Raw genomic sequence first — 17,980 nt, forward strand, 5'->3', positions numbered from 1 at the left:
GGTCCGTTTGAAATCAGATCAGACAAAAATACAGAGGAAAGTTTTGATTATTTATTCAAATTGTGTTCAACAATGATTTTAAAAGTAACTAAGTAGATTACAGCTTGTAACACAGACTTAAGTACAATAAAAGACTTGAAAATCTACTCATAAAGTTTTATGTTTGTAATTATTCATTAATCGCTGTTAAGAATTGAACTGATTGAAATTTAATTGATGATGTTTTGTGTTCTGTTAAACCGGAGCTCACAGGTTTCTGTTACCGTCTGACATCATCCTGAAACATTTGTTGACGAGAGGCGGCGAGGAGCAGCCATTTTAACTGAGAGCCTTATTTTATTATCATGTTCAATTAACTTGAGAAAAAGCTTATTAATGTTTCAGAAATTAATCAATTAATATGTTCAACTAACAGTTAAAGTTTGCAACAAACTAAACAATCGATGCATTCAAAGACCAACAACAGTAACATGAATGTTATGAAAGTGAGGAGTGATAACTGTCTCGTGTAACGGCGGTTCTCTGACAGAATCGATGGTCTGACTGCAGAGTAAAGTGGTGAAAATACTGTAAATATAGAACCGACTGATGCAGAGCTCAACACTGATAATGTCAGGGTAATTAATCCTGCAACTTTCTTCTGCGTAGGGAAAAAAAAAGAATCTGTTAGTCATTTTTCCTGCAAAAATGGCAGAAAATTTGTTTGTTTTCAGCCTCTCAAATATCAATATATATCTCAATATATATTTCCTCATTATCATATTAAACATATCTTTGGTTCTTGGACTGAAAAACAAAACGTTCAAATACCTAACTAGAACTATTTTCTGACATTTCAGCGATTAATTGATTATTAAATTAGTTGCCAGCTAATTTGAATAGGATTTTTTTGAAGAAAAAAAGAAGTGAACATTCGATTCCAGTTTCTTAACTGTGAATATTTTCTGTTTTTATGACATTAAACTGAATATCTTTGGGTTCTGGACAAGTCAAGACATTTGTCATAATTTTATGACATTTTTTAGATCAAATAACTGATTAATTCATTGAGAAAATAACCTGCAGATTAATAATCTTTAGTTGCAACCCTGAAGCCTTGTTGTTATGTGATAACCTCTAATAAATAAGAAAACAGAAGCAGTTAAAATCCGTTTTGTTGCTGACCCTGACTCTTCCATGCTGACTCTCTCTGGAGTCCGACCGCCTAAATCTACACATCCTATATATCTAAAAGTTCCTCATTCAACCCCACTTCAAATACTCTGAACTATCCCTTTAACAAGTCGACCCAGTCTGAATGTCGTCATGGTGGTCTGACAGATTTCTCCACCGGGCTCATCTTCATCTTTTATCGTGTGGCTGCTTGCATTAGCTTGTGTTTTTTTTTCCCTTCCTATGACAGCTGTTATTCCTACTTCGCTGGTAACCTCGAGGTTTTGGAGTCGTGTCGAGTCAAAACGTTGCATATTGTTGTTAATATTGCTTTCCAAAGCGAGCTGTTAACATCCCAACCACCAACCGTATTTTCTATGTCCACACAGACTGGAGCATCTGCAGAAGTTTCCAGAGAAGACCGACAAAGACAGAGAGAGGCGTCCGTCTCCTCGCTTGGTAAGTAAGAAGGAGTGCATTAGTGGGTTGACTGGGTGAGGGGTGGGGGGGCTCCTGGTGGTCCAAACTGGAATAATGGGACTAACTGTTGATACAACTGGCATGTGCAATGCGGCCGTTTAAACGACCAGCGGCGCCCATTTGCTTGGTTTACGTCCGTACTGGGTGAAGCAAGGGAAGAAGAGCGGAAAAGAGAGATTAACAAGCAGCAAATGTTAAATTTGTTGCTTTTGTGAATTTAAAAGTTAAAGCTGCACAATGAGAAGTTTTAAAATAGAAATTCGCCTGTTATATAAAGTTAAAAAAGGAGTTAGAGCTGCAGAGACAGTTACAGTGAACTACTGACGCATATAAAGATGGATGACATGACAGCTGCCTGACAGTGAAGCCACAACATCTCAGTCGCCCCCTGGTGGCTCGCTGCAGAAACTGATTACAATAAGTACAACATTAATTTACTTAGATTCTGACCAAGTGTGTAGTGTCTTATTATTTATTTATTTACATTGCCACTGGGCGTACCTTGTGCGTCCTGTGTGCTTGTCATTTATACTTACTTATGTTCTTTCTCATATCTCGCCTGATATCTTTACTTATGTATTTCTATATTTGGGTACTTTTACAGTTTTTACAATTTACAATTTTTTTTATACTTAACATTTTTATTCCCTTTTATATCTGTGTGTCCTTGTTCAGTGGCAGTCAGAGTGGAAGGTAAAGGAAACTGGCTTTTAACTGCATATGATGATAAAAAACTTACAGACCCAAACAAAAGTCACATTATCCTGATATTATTATTGGTAAAATAATAGAAATATAATCTTTTTTATGCAGCCCTACTGAACCTAACAAAGTTTTGTCTTTGCTTAATCCAAACTGTGATGGAAAACTGAAAATAATCATAATAATAAGTTAAAATAGTTCACATATGAGTCAAAGCCCAGCCTCCATGTACATGTCGTCCATCTTTATACAGTCTACTCTCAAACTGAAATCATTCGTCAATAAGTTGTCAGTCGACAGAAATAATAATCTGCAACTATTTAGAGAGTTGAATAATCTTCTCAGTCATCTATCAAGAAAAAATAGTGAAAAAATATTCAACAAAATATTCTCTAGTTGCAGTTTCTCTGCTGTATATGAACTGTATGTTTGGTTGAACCACAGAAAATAAAATTAAGATGACAGCTTAGACTGTTAGAAACTTTTTTGACATTTCAAAGATTAAACTGTCGATTGACATCATTTGACAATGAAAACAGCTGTTAATGCAGCCTCGATTCAGTCTCTGTTGTCTGTCAGTGCTGTTGGTTCTCTTCAGTATAAAAGTCTGATTAACGTTCTAACAGTTCCCTTTAGTTGCCACTGGGAGTCACCAAACAGCTTGAAGAGGCTGTTCCGTTCTTCACCGGGAGTCTGGGAGAACAAACGCCCTGAACTGAAGTGCACTCACCTGAATATCAGTAAGCTCTTTGTGGAACCTCTTCGCCAGGTCCGGACCGTTCTGCATCGTGGGGATCTGGTACGTCTGAGACACAGAGAGACATTTTAGTCCTGTAGCTTGTTATTACAGATGATTTACCATCAGGGTGACACATGCATTTAATTGGATTACAGATGGAGCGAGTTTAAGCCACACCCTCTTGTCAGTTTCTGTCTGCTAGCAAACAACAGAACAATGTCTCGAAGCTGCTGTGTGCCGAGACGCACCGTCAATAAGTCAAAGGACTTTTCATGAGCTGGCAAACCAAAGAAACAAGTCTTTAAGAACATAAAACTGTGGGATCCTGACACTCTGCAACGTTCTGCCAAGATTACAGCTGCTAATCTGACCAGACAAACTGTAGAAATTTAAGATAACACAGCGATAAAAGTTCTGGTTTTGATCTTTGTCAGGTGAAATGATCATCTTAATATATTAATACATATTAAAGTATTTCATCAGTTTAACTTTTCCTCTCTGGTGGACGCAGAGTGCCAAAATAAGTTTTTAGCAAACTGTGATGCAGTCTCATTAAAAATAATTTCAACCAACTGAAACTGACACAAAATAATCCAGATAAATTGTTTTTTACCTCTGAACATTGAGTCAACTTTGTAATGAAGTCTGCATCTGTCATTTGTTTGTTAGTGACCATGTATATGCACAGCACAGATGGCGGTGAAGCTCATATCTTTTAGTTGATCCTAACAGTTTATCAGCAGATGCTCTGGTTTAAGATGAAAAAACTTTTCTTTGGATGTGAGTTTTTGAGCCAGAATGGGTCCTGAACAGCCTCAGTGAGCTGCACACACACACACACACACTCTCATGACTCTTGCATGATCTCCACCCAGCGTAAAGAGACTTAACTCCTGATTACTGACCTGTTACATGTACACAGGAATTTCCAGTAACCGAAGAACAGAGGATACAGAACAGTACCATCAAACTTGAGAGGAAGACTCCTACCTTTCCTCTGTAGAGGAGGCTGCCGACAGGACAGACGACGCAGGCCGTCCCTGCTCCAAACACCTCCAGGACCCGCCCAGCATCCAGAGCATCCAGCAGCTCCTTCATGCCCATACTGCGCTCCGTCACCTTGAACTCACCCTGACAGAGACACAGGAAGCAACAGACATTAAGATGATTAAAATGTGTGTTTGTGACCGATCGTTGGATTTGAATAAATGTTGCTCTGGTTTTGCACTGAACTTTTGTGTTTGTGTTGATCTTGCTATATTGAGTCATTGATTAATGTGCAGGGTGTAGATTTTGATTCATTGACATCCTTTGTGAGGTTTGATTTAAACGTGAAGTGGTTTGGTTTAGTTCAGTAGAGCCAGGACGTGTGCTGCGTCTGGAGATGCGTTGTAACGCCGGCTGTGAACGGCCTCACAGTTGCAGCTCGTCTTTGGCCCCCTCTCCGGTTGTCTTACCCAGTCTCTGGCCAGGTCCAGCAAAGACTGTCTGGTGACTCCGGGGAGAATGATGCCGTCCAGAGGAGGGGTCACCAACTCTCTCTCTGCAGACACACACACACACAAACACGTCACACAACAGGTCTCATATTTGTTAAAACAACAAGATGCTCAAATATTTCTACCAGGAGCAGCAGATATAAACTCCAATCCCAAAAAAGTTACACTTCAATGATTTGCAAATACTTTTTGTCTGATATGCACCTGAATACGACACAAAGACAAGATATTTAATGTTCAAACTGATTAAGAGTTTGTGTATATTTGTCTTTGTACTGGTCAAAAAGTATTTGCATTCTGTTTTTATTTACATTTTTCACAGAGTTTGGAGAAAACTCCAGAAACAAATTTTATTTCAGCGTTTCAGAAACACCCGACAGAGAGAAAAAGAGTCTGACCTCCTTTCTCGTTGGTCCAGTAGATGAAGAGGTTCATGGTGCCGACCTCAGTGATCTCCTCCTGCTCTCCGTACAGCCACAGGACCTGCTGACAGCCGCGCTTCACCGCCTCGTTCTGGACCGCTATCGTGGGACCGTAGTTACTGCAGAGGATTAAAACAGGCGGGAGAAAAAAGACAAACAGGTGAGAAACAGATGTCAGACTTTCAACTTTCAAGCAAATGAATGAAGACAGAAGTGTTTAAGACAGGTGTTTGTGCTGAGGAGGAAGGATCCTGGTGATAAATGTCACCTGAGGATTCAATGGAAACACCTGCCAAGAAGTTAAAGAACATCCTGAGAAAAATGCAGCCCTGCCACAAATTTCTGGAAACATTAGATCCTCCTGACTGCGAGGATTTCAATAAACAATGAAACTCTCAGTCGAGACTCAAGTGACGAGTCACACCTAACAATGGAAAGTTGTCTGATTGTTTCCTGGGTGTCGCAACGTTCGAGATGCACCGATCGATTTTTAGACCAAACAAGCTGACAGACAATCAGCCTTTATATTCTGTGTAAAGTTGTTCTGGTTAAAGAGAAAGAAAGAAAAGATGCAGTTGTTTCCGTTTCTCACAAGTTTCAAGTTTGTTCACCAGAGAGCAGTGACACATTTCTGTTTTTAACTGAGAAACAAATAAAGCTTCTCTTCTCTGAGTCTGTCCTCTTATCCACATTACACTGTTACATTTATTTATATTATCAATGATCAATCGATTGTCTGCATTTTCAAATATTGGCCAAGGAAAAACTAATACTCTGAGCAGTTTCTGAGATGAATATTTTGCACTTTTACTTAAGTATTTTTATAACACCAGTACTTTTACTTGTAATGAATTAATTAACAGTCCTTGTATGCATGTAGCTGCTCAAACTTTGTACAGAGAGTAAAACTCGTGGAGTATTCGGGGACAGAGCTTTCACATGAGAACTGGAAAAACTGTAACATCACCTCAACAGTAACAACTGTTCTCAAACTAAGGTGTGGCCATACGCGTGTGTGGTAAATACACACATTTCATAAGACCAATTATACTCACTCACATCCAAATATGAACTGTCTGCAATAAACTCGACTATGGATATTAAGCGAAAATGTCCAAACTTGATGCTTCACAAGAACAAGAAATGTGCAGATTTGCAGATGTGACAGAGGAGGAGGAGGTCTGCTTAGTTACTGTCATTATAAAGCTCGTGGTTTGATGGGAGGGGGGCAGATTCTGTTGGCTCGGTGAGTCTTGTGGGTTTTCAGTGTTGTTATGTAACCTCACTGTAGCTGAGCAGGATCCAGACTCGTGTGCAGACAGGCCTGTGATTAGAGGCTGTGTGGAATGAGTGGAGATTACAGGAGCTCTGGCAGTAACTGCAGAGCAAACCACTGCATGGATTCACACTTTAAACCAGGGATACACAACCTGCTCTGCTCAGAGGCCACTTCTGCAAAATGACAGGAGGCCAGATAATCAACAGTACAAAACAACACTGAAGGGCCCATAACTCAACTTATTTGGAAAAGATTTATTTTTACGGATGTACCAATATATTGAATACTGTGATAACACACATACTGTGTTGATATATGTACTGTGATATTATGTCAATTCTTTTATTTTATACAAGGACTGCAACTGATTACTGAATGTTTTTTTGGTCACAGCACTCTTTGGAGACAGGTTGTCTGAAGGACGGGTAAAAAGGTGAAAATATTCTAAATAAAGCGTCACTTATCTAACTTTGTTATTTTGGGGTTTAGGGTGAAAAGCAGCTCAACAGATCATTTTGACTCTTCATACCAGGAAAAGCACAGGTGTCATAACTGTCGTCGCAGCTCTGTCCCGTGATTCCTCCTGTGTTTGACGAGTCAAACAGGTCATATCAGTGATCCTGAGTGTTTTTGACCTCTGCGGTTAAGAACAGGCTGCTGCGATGTTTATCCATACAGTTTAGTTTTGGTGTAGGTTGTAAAGCTGTGGAGAGATCAGCTGTCTGCTCTCCAATATGATCAGAGTGTGTGACACTCAGCTTGTGTTGCTCAAAACACCAAAAAATAAAATTGAGAAACTCAACAGAAACGTCTCTTTCCAGAAATCATGACTCCATTACTCAAGATAATCCACAGACCCTGTTCTGAGCAGTTTCATCTATGAAATACTTTCATCTTGGTACAAGAAAATAGTTTGAGGATGACCCTCTCGTCCAATCGTGGCCTATTTTTTTCATACTTTAAGCACCACAAGCAAACTGTCATTTAGTGCAATTATACTGAAGAGAAGGCAGACACCTCTACAGCTAATAAACAGCACGTCTGAATTTGGGGTGAACTGTCCCTTTAAACTCAGATGCATCTACAAGCGCTGTAATACTCACAACCCTCTCCACCTCCTGCAACATCAGAGACTTTTCTTACAGGAACATTTTGAGTTGAGAAGAAACTGATGACATTAATAATCTCCTCTTTTCCTGCTATGACAAGACACAATGTCTGTGTGTGTGTGTGTGTGTGTGTGTGTGTGTGTCTGTCTGTCTTTTTTGGCACAGATTCGACGCCGACACCAGCCAGCTCTCTGGCTGCCTTTCCAGGCTACATAAGCAAAATGGAAAATCCAAATAGTTGTACTCTGTCCAGATTCACGGCTGAATAAAAAGACAGCTGAGGTGTGAAGCAGCAGCTTCACTCAGCCATGACAGGGTGACAAAGCACATGGATTTCACCTCTGCGTTCATTCGTTCTGGTGCTTAAATTTTGCAAAAATCACTTTTGTCTGGTTTCTTATTCTTCTCATATTTAAAAATGCAGGGCCAGGTTTGTGACCCATGCAATTTACAGTTTAGAATCATGATCTGAATTCTCACTGAGGTTTGTCAATTTACAAAAAGGTGTTTTCTATTTATTTTTTGGAGGAATTCTTTGGCAAATTCCGACATGCCAACTTACACAGTTTGGTAGCTGTTAACCCAGCTGATATCTGAGCTAATATCTGTCTATGATGGTGGTTTAGCAAGATGTTTTTTTTTAGCATTTAACTTCATGTTATTCACTTTTTATTTGTGTCACAGATAGCTCTGCTCTGATAGCGTGTTGTTAGCGGAGGATTTTTCCTGATTGTCTTTGGGTCATCTAATCAGATGATTTGTCATATTTTCCTTGACGCTCTGCAGTGTGAAATTCTTCATTTTAATCACTTTTGTGAACGAGACGTATCTACAAACAGAGCAGGTCGGACAACCCTTACATTATTACAATTTACAGGCGTCAGTTCTGCTAATAATCAGGTGACATTTACACATCACTGCTTTTAAATGGAAACTGTTATCACTGTTGTTTATTGTTGTTGCTATCAAACATTTTGTTACTGTATTAATTTTTGTATCGTTCTGTATTTTTGAGTTCTTAATAATTTAAATGAGCCCTCAGGGTTTTTTGCCTCTCCATGTACTGTATATCATTTGTCTATTTTGTCTTTTAATTGTGCAAAATAAAACTAAACATTAATCAGGCTGAAAGCTCATGGAAAAATGTGAGGTAAGTTTAGGACAAGGATAGCACTGAGTTTACCGTGTGACCTGACAGATGTATGGGTGGAGGGTTTTTAATCTTTAATCAGACTGAGCGTGCATCGGGCTCGAGAGAAGAAAAGACAGCAGACTCACCCGCCCATCTTATAGGCTCCGACGCCTCCTTGCCAAGCCCGAACAAATGAAGGGTCAGCCAGCAGAGAGACGGGGTTGAACGACCCTGTGGCAAAATACGGTCCCACCGGGCCAATGATGACGAAGATCATAGCTTTTCCCGCACGAGACACGCCGAGGGACGGCTAGAGGAAGGGTGAGGAAGAGGAGTAGACAGGTATTCAGAAGTCAATTTGTTCATTAGTGAGGACTGTGTTCCAGACAGCAGCTGACTGCTCGTCACCATCTCGCTGATTGATGCTAAAGCTCACCTCAGTTCCGATGAAGGTGGGTCTGATGTAGAGGCTGGCGTCCTGAGAGTAGGGAACCCACTCCTGGTCGACCTCCACCAGCTTCTTGATGCACTCCAGCAGCTCACCTTTATCAAACAACTACAGGAGAAAAAACACATCAGCCGTCCCGCATCACTGTACATTATTATCTCTCACATAATTCAGTCCTTCCAGGAAGCTGTAAAATTGCAAACAACAATTAACACATTAACAAGCTCATCCAATCCCTGTGAATTCTGCACGACCCTGCAATTTGTCCAATCACCGCAACTTTCCTGCAACTTCGACCAAACATTCAGCATGTGGACGGTGCTAGCACTGCTAACGTTAGCCACACTTAGAGAACCAATGACACTGCTTTATGAGGGAGAGTGAGAGTCCATAACATGATGTCTACCACACTGGCATATGACGATGGCCACAGTGAAACATCACTCGCAAGTGAGCTGCCTGCAGAAAAGAAACACTGAACATTTTCAGTTCAGATGGTTCAGACCCGTGAGGCAGACGTCCATCATGGGACAAACTGTACTCACAGTTTCCACGGTGACCTGAACTCCTAATGAAGTCTTAACTCTTGCATGAGGACGGTGTTATTCGGGCAGTAAGCTGAAACTGGGCATATTGCCAAGCAGTTACGTAACATCATACAGGGTCAGGAGCTTCAGGGCGGCAGTCTGTAATGTGACCTGCACCGCCCTGCACACTTAACAGAAACAGAAGAATTTCAGCCACATTATGAAGTCCGAAGTCCAGAGGAGCTGTGTTGGACTGGACGTGCTGCTACAGCATAGAGGAGATGAAATGTAAAATATCACGCAGCGGCTGGATTCCGGCTGAAGTTCATCACAGCTGGTAAAACACCTTGTACCAGCTGCTGCACACTGGACCAAACCAGGAGGTTTTTCACCTCAGCGATTTTATTGGTGCTTAGACAGGTATTAAGGGACATTAAGACACAAAAAGTGAGGACGCCTTAATAAATATTTGACCATCATTTTAGCAGATTAGAGCACTGAGGCCGATCGTGTTGGTTTCAGCAAATGACAGATCACCTTAAGTCAGGCATGTCCAAACTGTTGCATAAAGGGCCGAGTGGCTGCAGGTTTTTGATCCAACCAGTCTACAGCACACCTGATTCGACTAATCAGCTGTTTGAAGACTGAAATCAGGTGATTAAATGAGTCGAGCCTGGTGTGCTCCGGCTTGGTAGGAATGAAAACCTGCAGCCACTCGGCCCTTTATGGAACAGTTTGGACATGCCTGCCTTAAGTCATATAAAAGACGGAAATAAATGAATCATCTGTAAGTTTGTTTTGTATAGTATATATTATTGTGTGTTTCTTACATTAAATGCTATTAAATTAAGACAGGTAACAATAGATTATAATGCAATCAAAATGATGCATCACTAGAAAGTCTAACACAGCGGTTCCTAAACAGTGTGTCGTGGGATTTTGTGATAACCACACATTGTTATTGCAATATACAACTATGCAAAAAGCTACAATTTTTTTTTTCTTTAACTACACCAGTACTTTGCACATGCTCATTTCACAATACAGAGACAAATTATAAATATAAATAATAATAATAATAAATATACAGCAACTGCACATACAAAAATGAGTCCAAACAGTGAGTTGGAGCCACAAACTGTATATTAAATAGGTTAAATTCCTATTTAATATACGCTCTACGGTTGAATGAAGTTGCTTCTCAAGAGAGCTGAGGCAGGCTGCAGGAGCACTGCAGGAGGAGACGTACGCAGCATCATAAATTGACAATAACAGGCGACAACAAATCCTGACGATGTAAAGCTAAGCCTGACATCCTGAGAACAAAACCCCACTGCTCTGAAAAGGTTTAGAGTCCAGTGACTTCCTGCCAGGTTCCATTAATATTTTGCTCACTTTCACCGTCTTAAACATCTCCTCCTTCTAAAAGATGATTAATGATTTCTTACTAATCATAAACATTCACTCATTCAGCGAACATTTTGCATTAATCTGAACACTGCTAAAGTTATTCCATCCCAGAACACTGCAGCCACAGTGTTGCTGTCAGAGGAGCGAACATTTCATGTTAACATGTTTCCTCAATCTCTGATGACACATTATCATTTTATAATTTATTACTGTAAATTTCTTCTTTAAAAAACCTTCTGTCAAAGCCAACCCAGTCCTTTCTTTTCACACAGTTGTTGGATGATGGGGAACGTTAGAAAACTCTGAAACTCTGCGTCTGATTGGCTAGTGCCGGTTGCCTCTGTTGGTTATAGTGGCTGTTTTGCACGGATATGAATACATGTGTAGCTTGAGATTTTGACTCGCCCTTTCTTTCAAACAGTTTAAAACCCACTGGTGTAACACGACCTCTGTAGAAAACAACCCTGCGATGGTGGAAAGGTGTAAAACTCTGGAAGATGATTACAGTGATTGCCTGCATTTGATTGCTAGATGATGTTTCACTGTGGTCCAGCAAAAGTTGAGCCAGGTTCAACTTTTTTCCGTCAGACAATCCTCCATTGTTTTTGTTTTGCCACAGCACCCTCTGCTCACTGTCTGCCTTCTGCTGCTTCACAGTAAAAGTTTTTAACAAAATAAGAAAAGACTTTTATTGAAAAGAACTTATAGGGAAGGAAATGTGTTTGTTCACCGCTTAGCAGCTGCTTCACTAAAGAAAAGTGAGTCAGTCAAACTGAGTCAAGCCAAGCCACATAAAGAACCCTCACTGAGGTGGAGTGCAAACTCACAGGAAGGCAGCTTCTGTCGGCGCTTCGGTGCATCCTCTCCATGTTCAGCATGGGTCTAAACAGACGGATGTGGTTGTCGACTCCACGGAACGCCTTCATGCCTTCAAACAGCTGGAGAGGAGACAGACAGGAACACAAAAAACTTAATCTCTCTCTGTGTGTCACCAACTGATATCATGGATTAAAACAATGTGGTAAACTTACCTGCTTCCTTTGTCTAATTCAATGTTTTCTGACAATGACTTAATTTGTTTAAGGGCCAAATTTCTGAATGGTTACAGAGCGCTCCAGCAGCAAAAGTTTCTGCACTGAGTGAAAACAACAGAAATAACTCTAATCTGATCTACTCCTCTTCTACTCACCTCTATGGAGTAGTGCAGGGCAGAGCTGGCAGGGTGCAGCGACAGGTTCTGGAAAGGTTTGATCTGAGGAGCCTCCCAGCCGTCCTTCTCCGACCAGTTGATGGTCAACATGTGGTCGGAGAACTGTTTGCCGAACACCAAGGTGGAGGGGTCGGGCTTGGGACTGCATGCTGTGCTGCGTTCAATGAGGATATCTGTTGCCTGAGACGGGAACGGACAAGCGAGCCGGAGACGGGAAGAGAAGAAGAAGGAGAAGGAGGAGGAAGAGGAGGAGGAGGAGACGGGACAAGAGCAGAGCAGGCGACGAATACAGTAATTGCTTTTAAATGATCGTTATTGACAGAGCGTGCTTTAAAAGGTAAATTAGTCAAAGAGAGTTTTAAAGTCAGGAGTCGAGGTGCTGACATCTCTGCTCAATTAAATGCAATTAAACTGAATTAAATAATTACAACAGGCAAGCAGTGAGGGGAGAGACAGAGAGGGAAAAGAAACTTTAAACTCTAGGCAACTTGAAGTTGAAGAGACAAATGTTGCTTCCTTCTTTCCATAATGATATACAACCCTGATTCCAAAAAAGTAAATAAAAACAGACTGCAATGATTTGCAAAAACCTTTCTACTCATATTCAACTGAATACAGTACAAAGATATTTAATGTTCAAACTAGTCACCTTTTTTTAAATTATAAATATACCCTCATTCTGCCTGAAACATGTTCCAATAAAGTGTAAGGTTAGCCCTCCTGTGCAGAGATTCCTCTGGATTCTCTGAATCTTTGAATGATATCATGGATTGTAGTAATCTATAATTAGATTGATTATAGATTGTAATCTATAAATTCCTGCAGTTTTGTGTTGACAAACGTTCTTAAACTGTTGGACTGTTTGTAGTTTTTCACCAAGTGTTGAACCTCACCCCATCCATGCTGTGAACCACTGAGTCTTTCCAGGTCGCCCCTTTAATACCCAATCATGATCCTGTCACCTGTTACCAACTCACCTGTTTACCCGTGGAACGTTCAAAATCTTTCTCAGTTTTTTATGCTCCTGTCCAAACTTTTTTAGAACATACTGCAGGCATCAAATTCAGAATCAGTGTATTTTTACACAAAACAAAGTTTATCAGTTTGAACATTAAATATCTTGTCTTTGTTCTGTATTCAGCTGAATATAGGTAGCTTTTTTTTGGAATTGGGGTTGTAAACACCCTGCACCCCGAGACAAAACCACCAGGCATGTCCAGACAGGCCAGATGGCGTACTGAGCTGGATGCAGATGACGACGCGGGCCTCCCCTGGTGAGAAAGAAAATGTTAGAGCTGTGTTACCTTAAAGGAGCTGGCGAACCGCAGTGAGCCAAAGGAGAAGGGGAGGGCCTGAACAAGTCGTCCATGGAGTGCCTGCAAATGAAACATGACACAGCTCTTTGCAATACGTGGCAGTCATCTAGCAGTCACATAGAGGAGACAGGTTTTACTAGGCAGCGTGCTGAAATACTGAATAAGATATGTCCTCTTTCCAGGAGACAACTATTCATCCAGCCTGTAGGTCACACAGGGACACTGTGACATTGTGTTTGTGGGTGTGAGGCTCAGCACCAATCAGTCTGCCTGCAGCTCACAGTGTGTAACTACTAACACGCCTGTAGGAGAGCAGAGCGCTATGCTGAAATTAGACTGGAGCACATACTGTACACAGGAATGCAAGGTGAGAGACTAGTTTACAAGGATCCGATTATTTTCATCACCGATTTATCTGTCAATATTTTCTCAGTTAATCGATGAATTAATCCTGTCACAATCTTCAATCATCAGGTCAATAAAAAGGTCCAAACAGTCCTATAACGATTATTTTCATTATCAATTAATCAGTCAATCATTTCATCCACTAATCAATTAGTTGTTTGGTCCATAAAATGTTGATCGGTGTTTCCCTAAGTCCAAGATGACGTCCTCAAATGTCTTGTTTTGTCCACAATGAGATTTTTTTGATGAATAATCAAATATAATGACTAAGTGGGTAAAGACAAATGATAGAACAGTTTAAGTACAGAAAAAGATTTTCAGTTTACTGTTCAGATACTATGGCTCAAAAGTTAAATGATGATGTGGTAAGTGTATTTATCGTATCGCTTTAATGGAAATTTTATTCAAAAAGCACATTTCATTACATGTAAACTCAAAATACTTTACACTGAACAACAAAATATCACATAAAAGCATGAACATGACTGACTTTCACTCTTACATATTAAATTAATGTAGTTTTCAGTCACCTGACTCTACTTTGCATATTGTAATCACCTCCTAAACTGTGAACTTACATATTCCAGGTCAGGCCTTTGCACTCCTGCAGAAAACTGCACAGCTTCTTCATCCATTTAAATAACAATACATTGTTTTTTCGTGTGTTTATTGTATATGCTGACAGTATCTATTTTAATCTCTATTCACATTTTTCATTCTGTGTTTGTTGTTATGCACCAACATGCCACATGCAAATTCCACGTAAGTGAAAACCTACTTGGCAACGAACTGTTTCTGAAATACCCAACATCAACAACATGGAAAAAATATCAAGATGAATCAATGAAGCATTCACACAAATGCATTTCAAACATCAACATCCCACATTTGACTAACGCCCCCCATGGCGAGACAGCAGACATCAGGTTTTAAAAAGTTTACTTTAATCTGTTTTAATGCCTGTTTCATCACCTGCGTTGTGAAATCAGATTTGTGCGTCCTCTTAGAGTTCACTTACAATACCAGAAGAGCTGCAACGATTATTTGATTATCAATTATTGATCAATCATTATTCGCCAGCTTTACTGATGACTGATGAACCATTTTGAGCAATTTTTAAATAAAAAATGTCCATAATCTCTGATATAAGGTGAATATTTTCAGGTTTCTTTAGTCCTCTATGACAGTAAACTGAATATCGTTGTGTTTTGAGGACACACTGAGCAGTGATCAACATTTTTCGCCACTTTCTGACATTTTACAGAACAAACCACTAATCGATGAACTGAGAAAATAGTTGACAGATTAATCAATGATGAAAATAATCATTAGTTGCACCCTAAATATCAGTGCCCTGCGGAGCATCTCTCTGCCCTGCACGCTCTCCACTCCTTTAAACCATGAACTAAATATTTATTTCAACTAGACCAGAGTTGGTGATTGTTGAAACAGTGGCAAGAGGAACGTAAGACGTTTTTGTTTCGGTTGAATTTGAATGAAGCTGACAATGACAAAGTTAAAATTACACTTTTACAAAAGGGATTCTGTTTAGTTTGGCGTGAGCAGTAAAACAGCTGTTTGTAGTTAAACAAAGCGGATCTTATTCTTTAAATAAGGTCTCTCACTGCAGCCATCCTTAATCCAAAATGTAGTCAGACACAAGCAAGCGTCACCTGCCCTGCACGCTCTGGTGAATCACCTGACCTCTGTTGTTATCACTCTTCTCCTCTTCCATCACATTTAGTTTTGTGGTTTATAAAGTTTATAGTCCATCTTACTGTTGCACAGCTCTGTGTGGAAGGACAGCTAAAAAAAACATGGCTAGTTGAGCACTGAAAATGTTATCCTGGTGCATTTTTGTAAATTTCTATATGTTTTATTCCATTTTTGTAATGCGCACTGACCGACAAAAAATAAAACGACTGCATGACTGAGGGGTCTCCAGCTGATGATTGCCTGATAAACACACAGTCCTGCAAGTGTTTTTGCAAATCTGAATTTTCTTTGTAGCAGAAACATCTATACTTGCAGCATTAGAACATCATTATTTGTTTGGCTTTTTGATTGCATGGTACTCTGTCTGTGTCCATGCTTGTGTGTGTGTGTGTGTGTGTGTGTGTGTGTGTGTGTGTGTGTGTGAGAAAAGTAGTTGAAGTTGGCATACTCAAGTTAGATGAGTTACATGACACCTATTAAAAAGTTGTGATTCACTGCAATACTGTTTACTATTGTTTTAAAATTCATTTCCAAGTTTTCTTTTAATTAATATTAAGAATTTCAGTTATTATTGGGCTGAAAAATCAACAAACCAATCACTTCCAGGCAGTGAACAGTGTTGATGCTTTCCTACACAAAGCTGCACAGAGATTCGGGTGCACAACCCCCTCATGTGAGCTCTTTTCTGAATGGATGATGCAAGTTTAGCCTTTTTTGCGACCGTGAGTGTGTCTAAGTATATATATAAGCAATACATCTGCTGTGACGTTTGTGGCACGCACGTGTCCATCTGATGCATGAAACTGCATCTTTTTTTTGTTGTTAATTTGGACCTAAAATCTGGAATTCGAGTAAAACTGAATTAGCAAATGCTAGTTAGCATTTCAACCTCGTCCTACCCTCAACAGTGACTTACAAATGTGAAACGCACAGTATGAGCACACTGAGGCAATAACATATAAATGTATACACACTGGGCATATTCTCTAGGTATTTTATTCCTCTGCAGAGATGGGTGCTGCCTTCTAGCCTCACGCCAAGCTCCATTTAAAAATCAAACAATTCAATGAAAACTAACTTACAGCGTCACTTACGAACTACATAGAAATATATTAATGACCGATAAAATATCAGTATGATACGCTTTTCAATTCGGCTTACTAATAACCTACAAATCATGTAAGTGGCTTGCCTACCACCGTCCAACAAGCCAGTGGCATATGGTAAAGTGAATAATGTTTTAAGGTCTTAAATAGTTGCCCGAATTCGTCACTGAACCTTGAACACACCGAGTCTGTTGAATTAAGTGTTTTCCGAATTGTTAATTTTTGCCGACAATTTAATTTTCAGATTTCTGTATGGAGTTTGGTGTAATGACCTTTCCATGCTGTTATTGTTTTGCCACCCTCGGTGCAGGCGGGAGAGACACATCAATCCGTCCGTGTGAAAAAAACCAAAGATAAGAAGGACTTGTTATCTTTCTCTCAGTGGTTACCAGTCGACTTATCACCTATTTTAGTGAATCATTTACCCAGACTATCAGTGTAAACAGACAATAAACAGCACTCAGACATTAAATCAGTGAACTCACCGTTCGGAGGGCTGCCATCTCCGCTACGTAACGATGATAAACTAGATTATCTGTTCGTGTGGAAACAAACACTCAGCCCAAAGTCAACTTGAGTTCCGCTTTGAAATACGAGACGCTGCTCAGCTGAGGTGAAGACAGAAACCTCCCACAAATAGAAAAAACCTCAAGAAATTAATCCTTTAACAGAAACACTTGACCTGGCTGCTTTGTCATGTATTTATGATGACTTATTCAATTATTTCTGAGTTAATAATTTAACATCGCCCGGACTGTTCTGCAAAAAAAAAACAAAAAAAAACACAAGACTGCTAGTGGAAAAAATAGAAGACAATCACTTTAATAATACAATCGTCTGGTTGCAGGCACCGGTTACACCAGTAAAGTCTCATGCAGGAACTTACTGAAGGCGTGACAGAAGCGTAACATCTGATTGGCGGACACCAGCAGACTCAAAAAGGGAGGTTATTGGAGGTCAAAGAGGTTAATGCTGATTGGTCGATCGGTGGGGAGTGGTGCGGGTCTTATTACACATTTGGTCAGGATGCCAACAGTCTGAGCAGCTGACTTATCTCTCAAAACTTTATTTTATAGGATGAAAAAACTCCAGGTATTTATAACCCTGACGTGTACAACTGTACAGTAAGACTGCATCATAAATGATTTATAATTATAACTTTTAAATTTTAACTTTTAATTTATAACTCATTGACAAGCTGTTACAACACATTACATAAAAAGAGCAACAGTGACTTCTGAGCTCACGGTTATCTGTACTGTTAAAGGGAGAGTACACCCAAAAGCCATAGAGACATCTGCCTTCTCTCAAACATATAATGGGACTAA

At 39.9% G+C, this 17,980-nt stretch overlaps 1 protein-coding gene and 1 long non-coding RNA gene across 2 annotated transcripts; one reads left to right on the top strand and one right to left on the bottom strand.

Annotated features, from left to right (window-relative positions):
* Positions 1-1,130: 1,130 nt before the first annotated feature.
* Positions 1,131-4,136, top strand: LOC146308994 (uncharacterized). Its single transcript, XR_014772423.1, has 3 exons — positions 1,131-1,611; positions 2,961-3,133; positions 3,996-4,136. It is a non-coding gene; the product is annotated as an uncharacterized LOC146308994 (long non-coding RNA).
* On the bottom strand, positions 1,677-17,801 carry bcat2 (branched chain amino-acid transaminase 2, mitochondrial). The gene is made up of 11 exons (XM_084743942.1): positions 17,138-17,801; positions 13,414-13,485; positions 12,089-12,289; positions 11,727-11,837; positions 8,951-9,070; positions 8,661-8,824; positions 4,971-5,113; positions 4,531-4,616; positions 4,064-4,204; positions 3,065-3,139; positions 1,677-1,772 (listed from the first exon to the last, which is right to left on the bottom strand). The coding sequence occupies exons 1-11, from the start codon at positions 17,153-17,155 to the stop codon at positions 1,731-1,733; spliced, it is 1,173 nt and encodes a 390-aa protein (XP_084600068.1). The 5' UTR covers positions 17,156-17,801; the 3' UTR covers positions 1,677-1,730.
* Positions 17,802-17,980: the final 179 nt, after the last annotated feature.

The sequence above is a fragment of the Lutjanus erythropterus genome, chromosome 19, assembly GCF_056507025.1.
Source record: "Lutjanus erythropterus isolate fLutEry1 chromosome 19, fLutEry1.hap2, whole genome shotgun sequence".
Lineage (NCBI taxonomy): Eukaryota > Metazoa > Chordata > Actinopteri > Lutjaniformes > Lutjanidae > Lutjanus > Lutjanus erythropterus.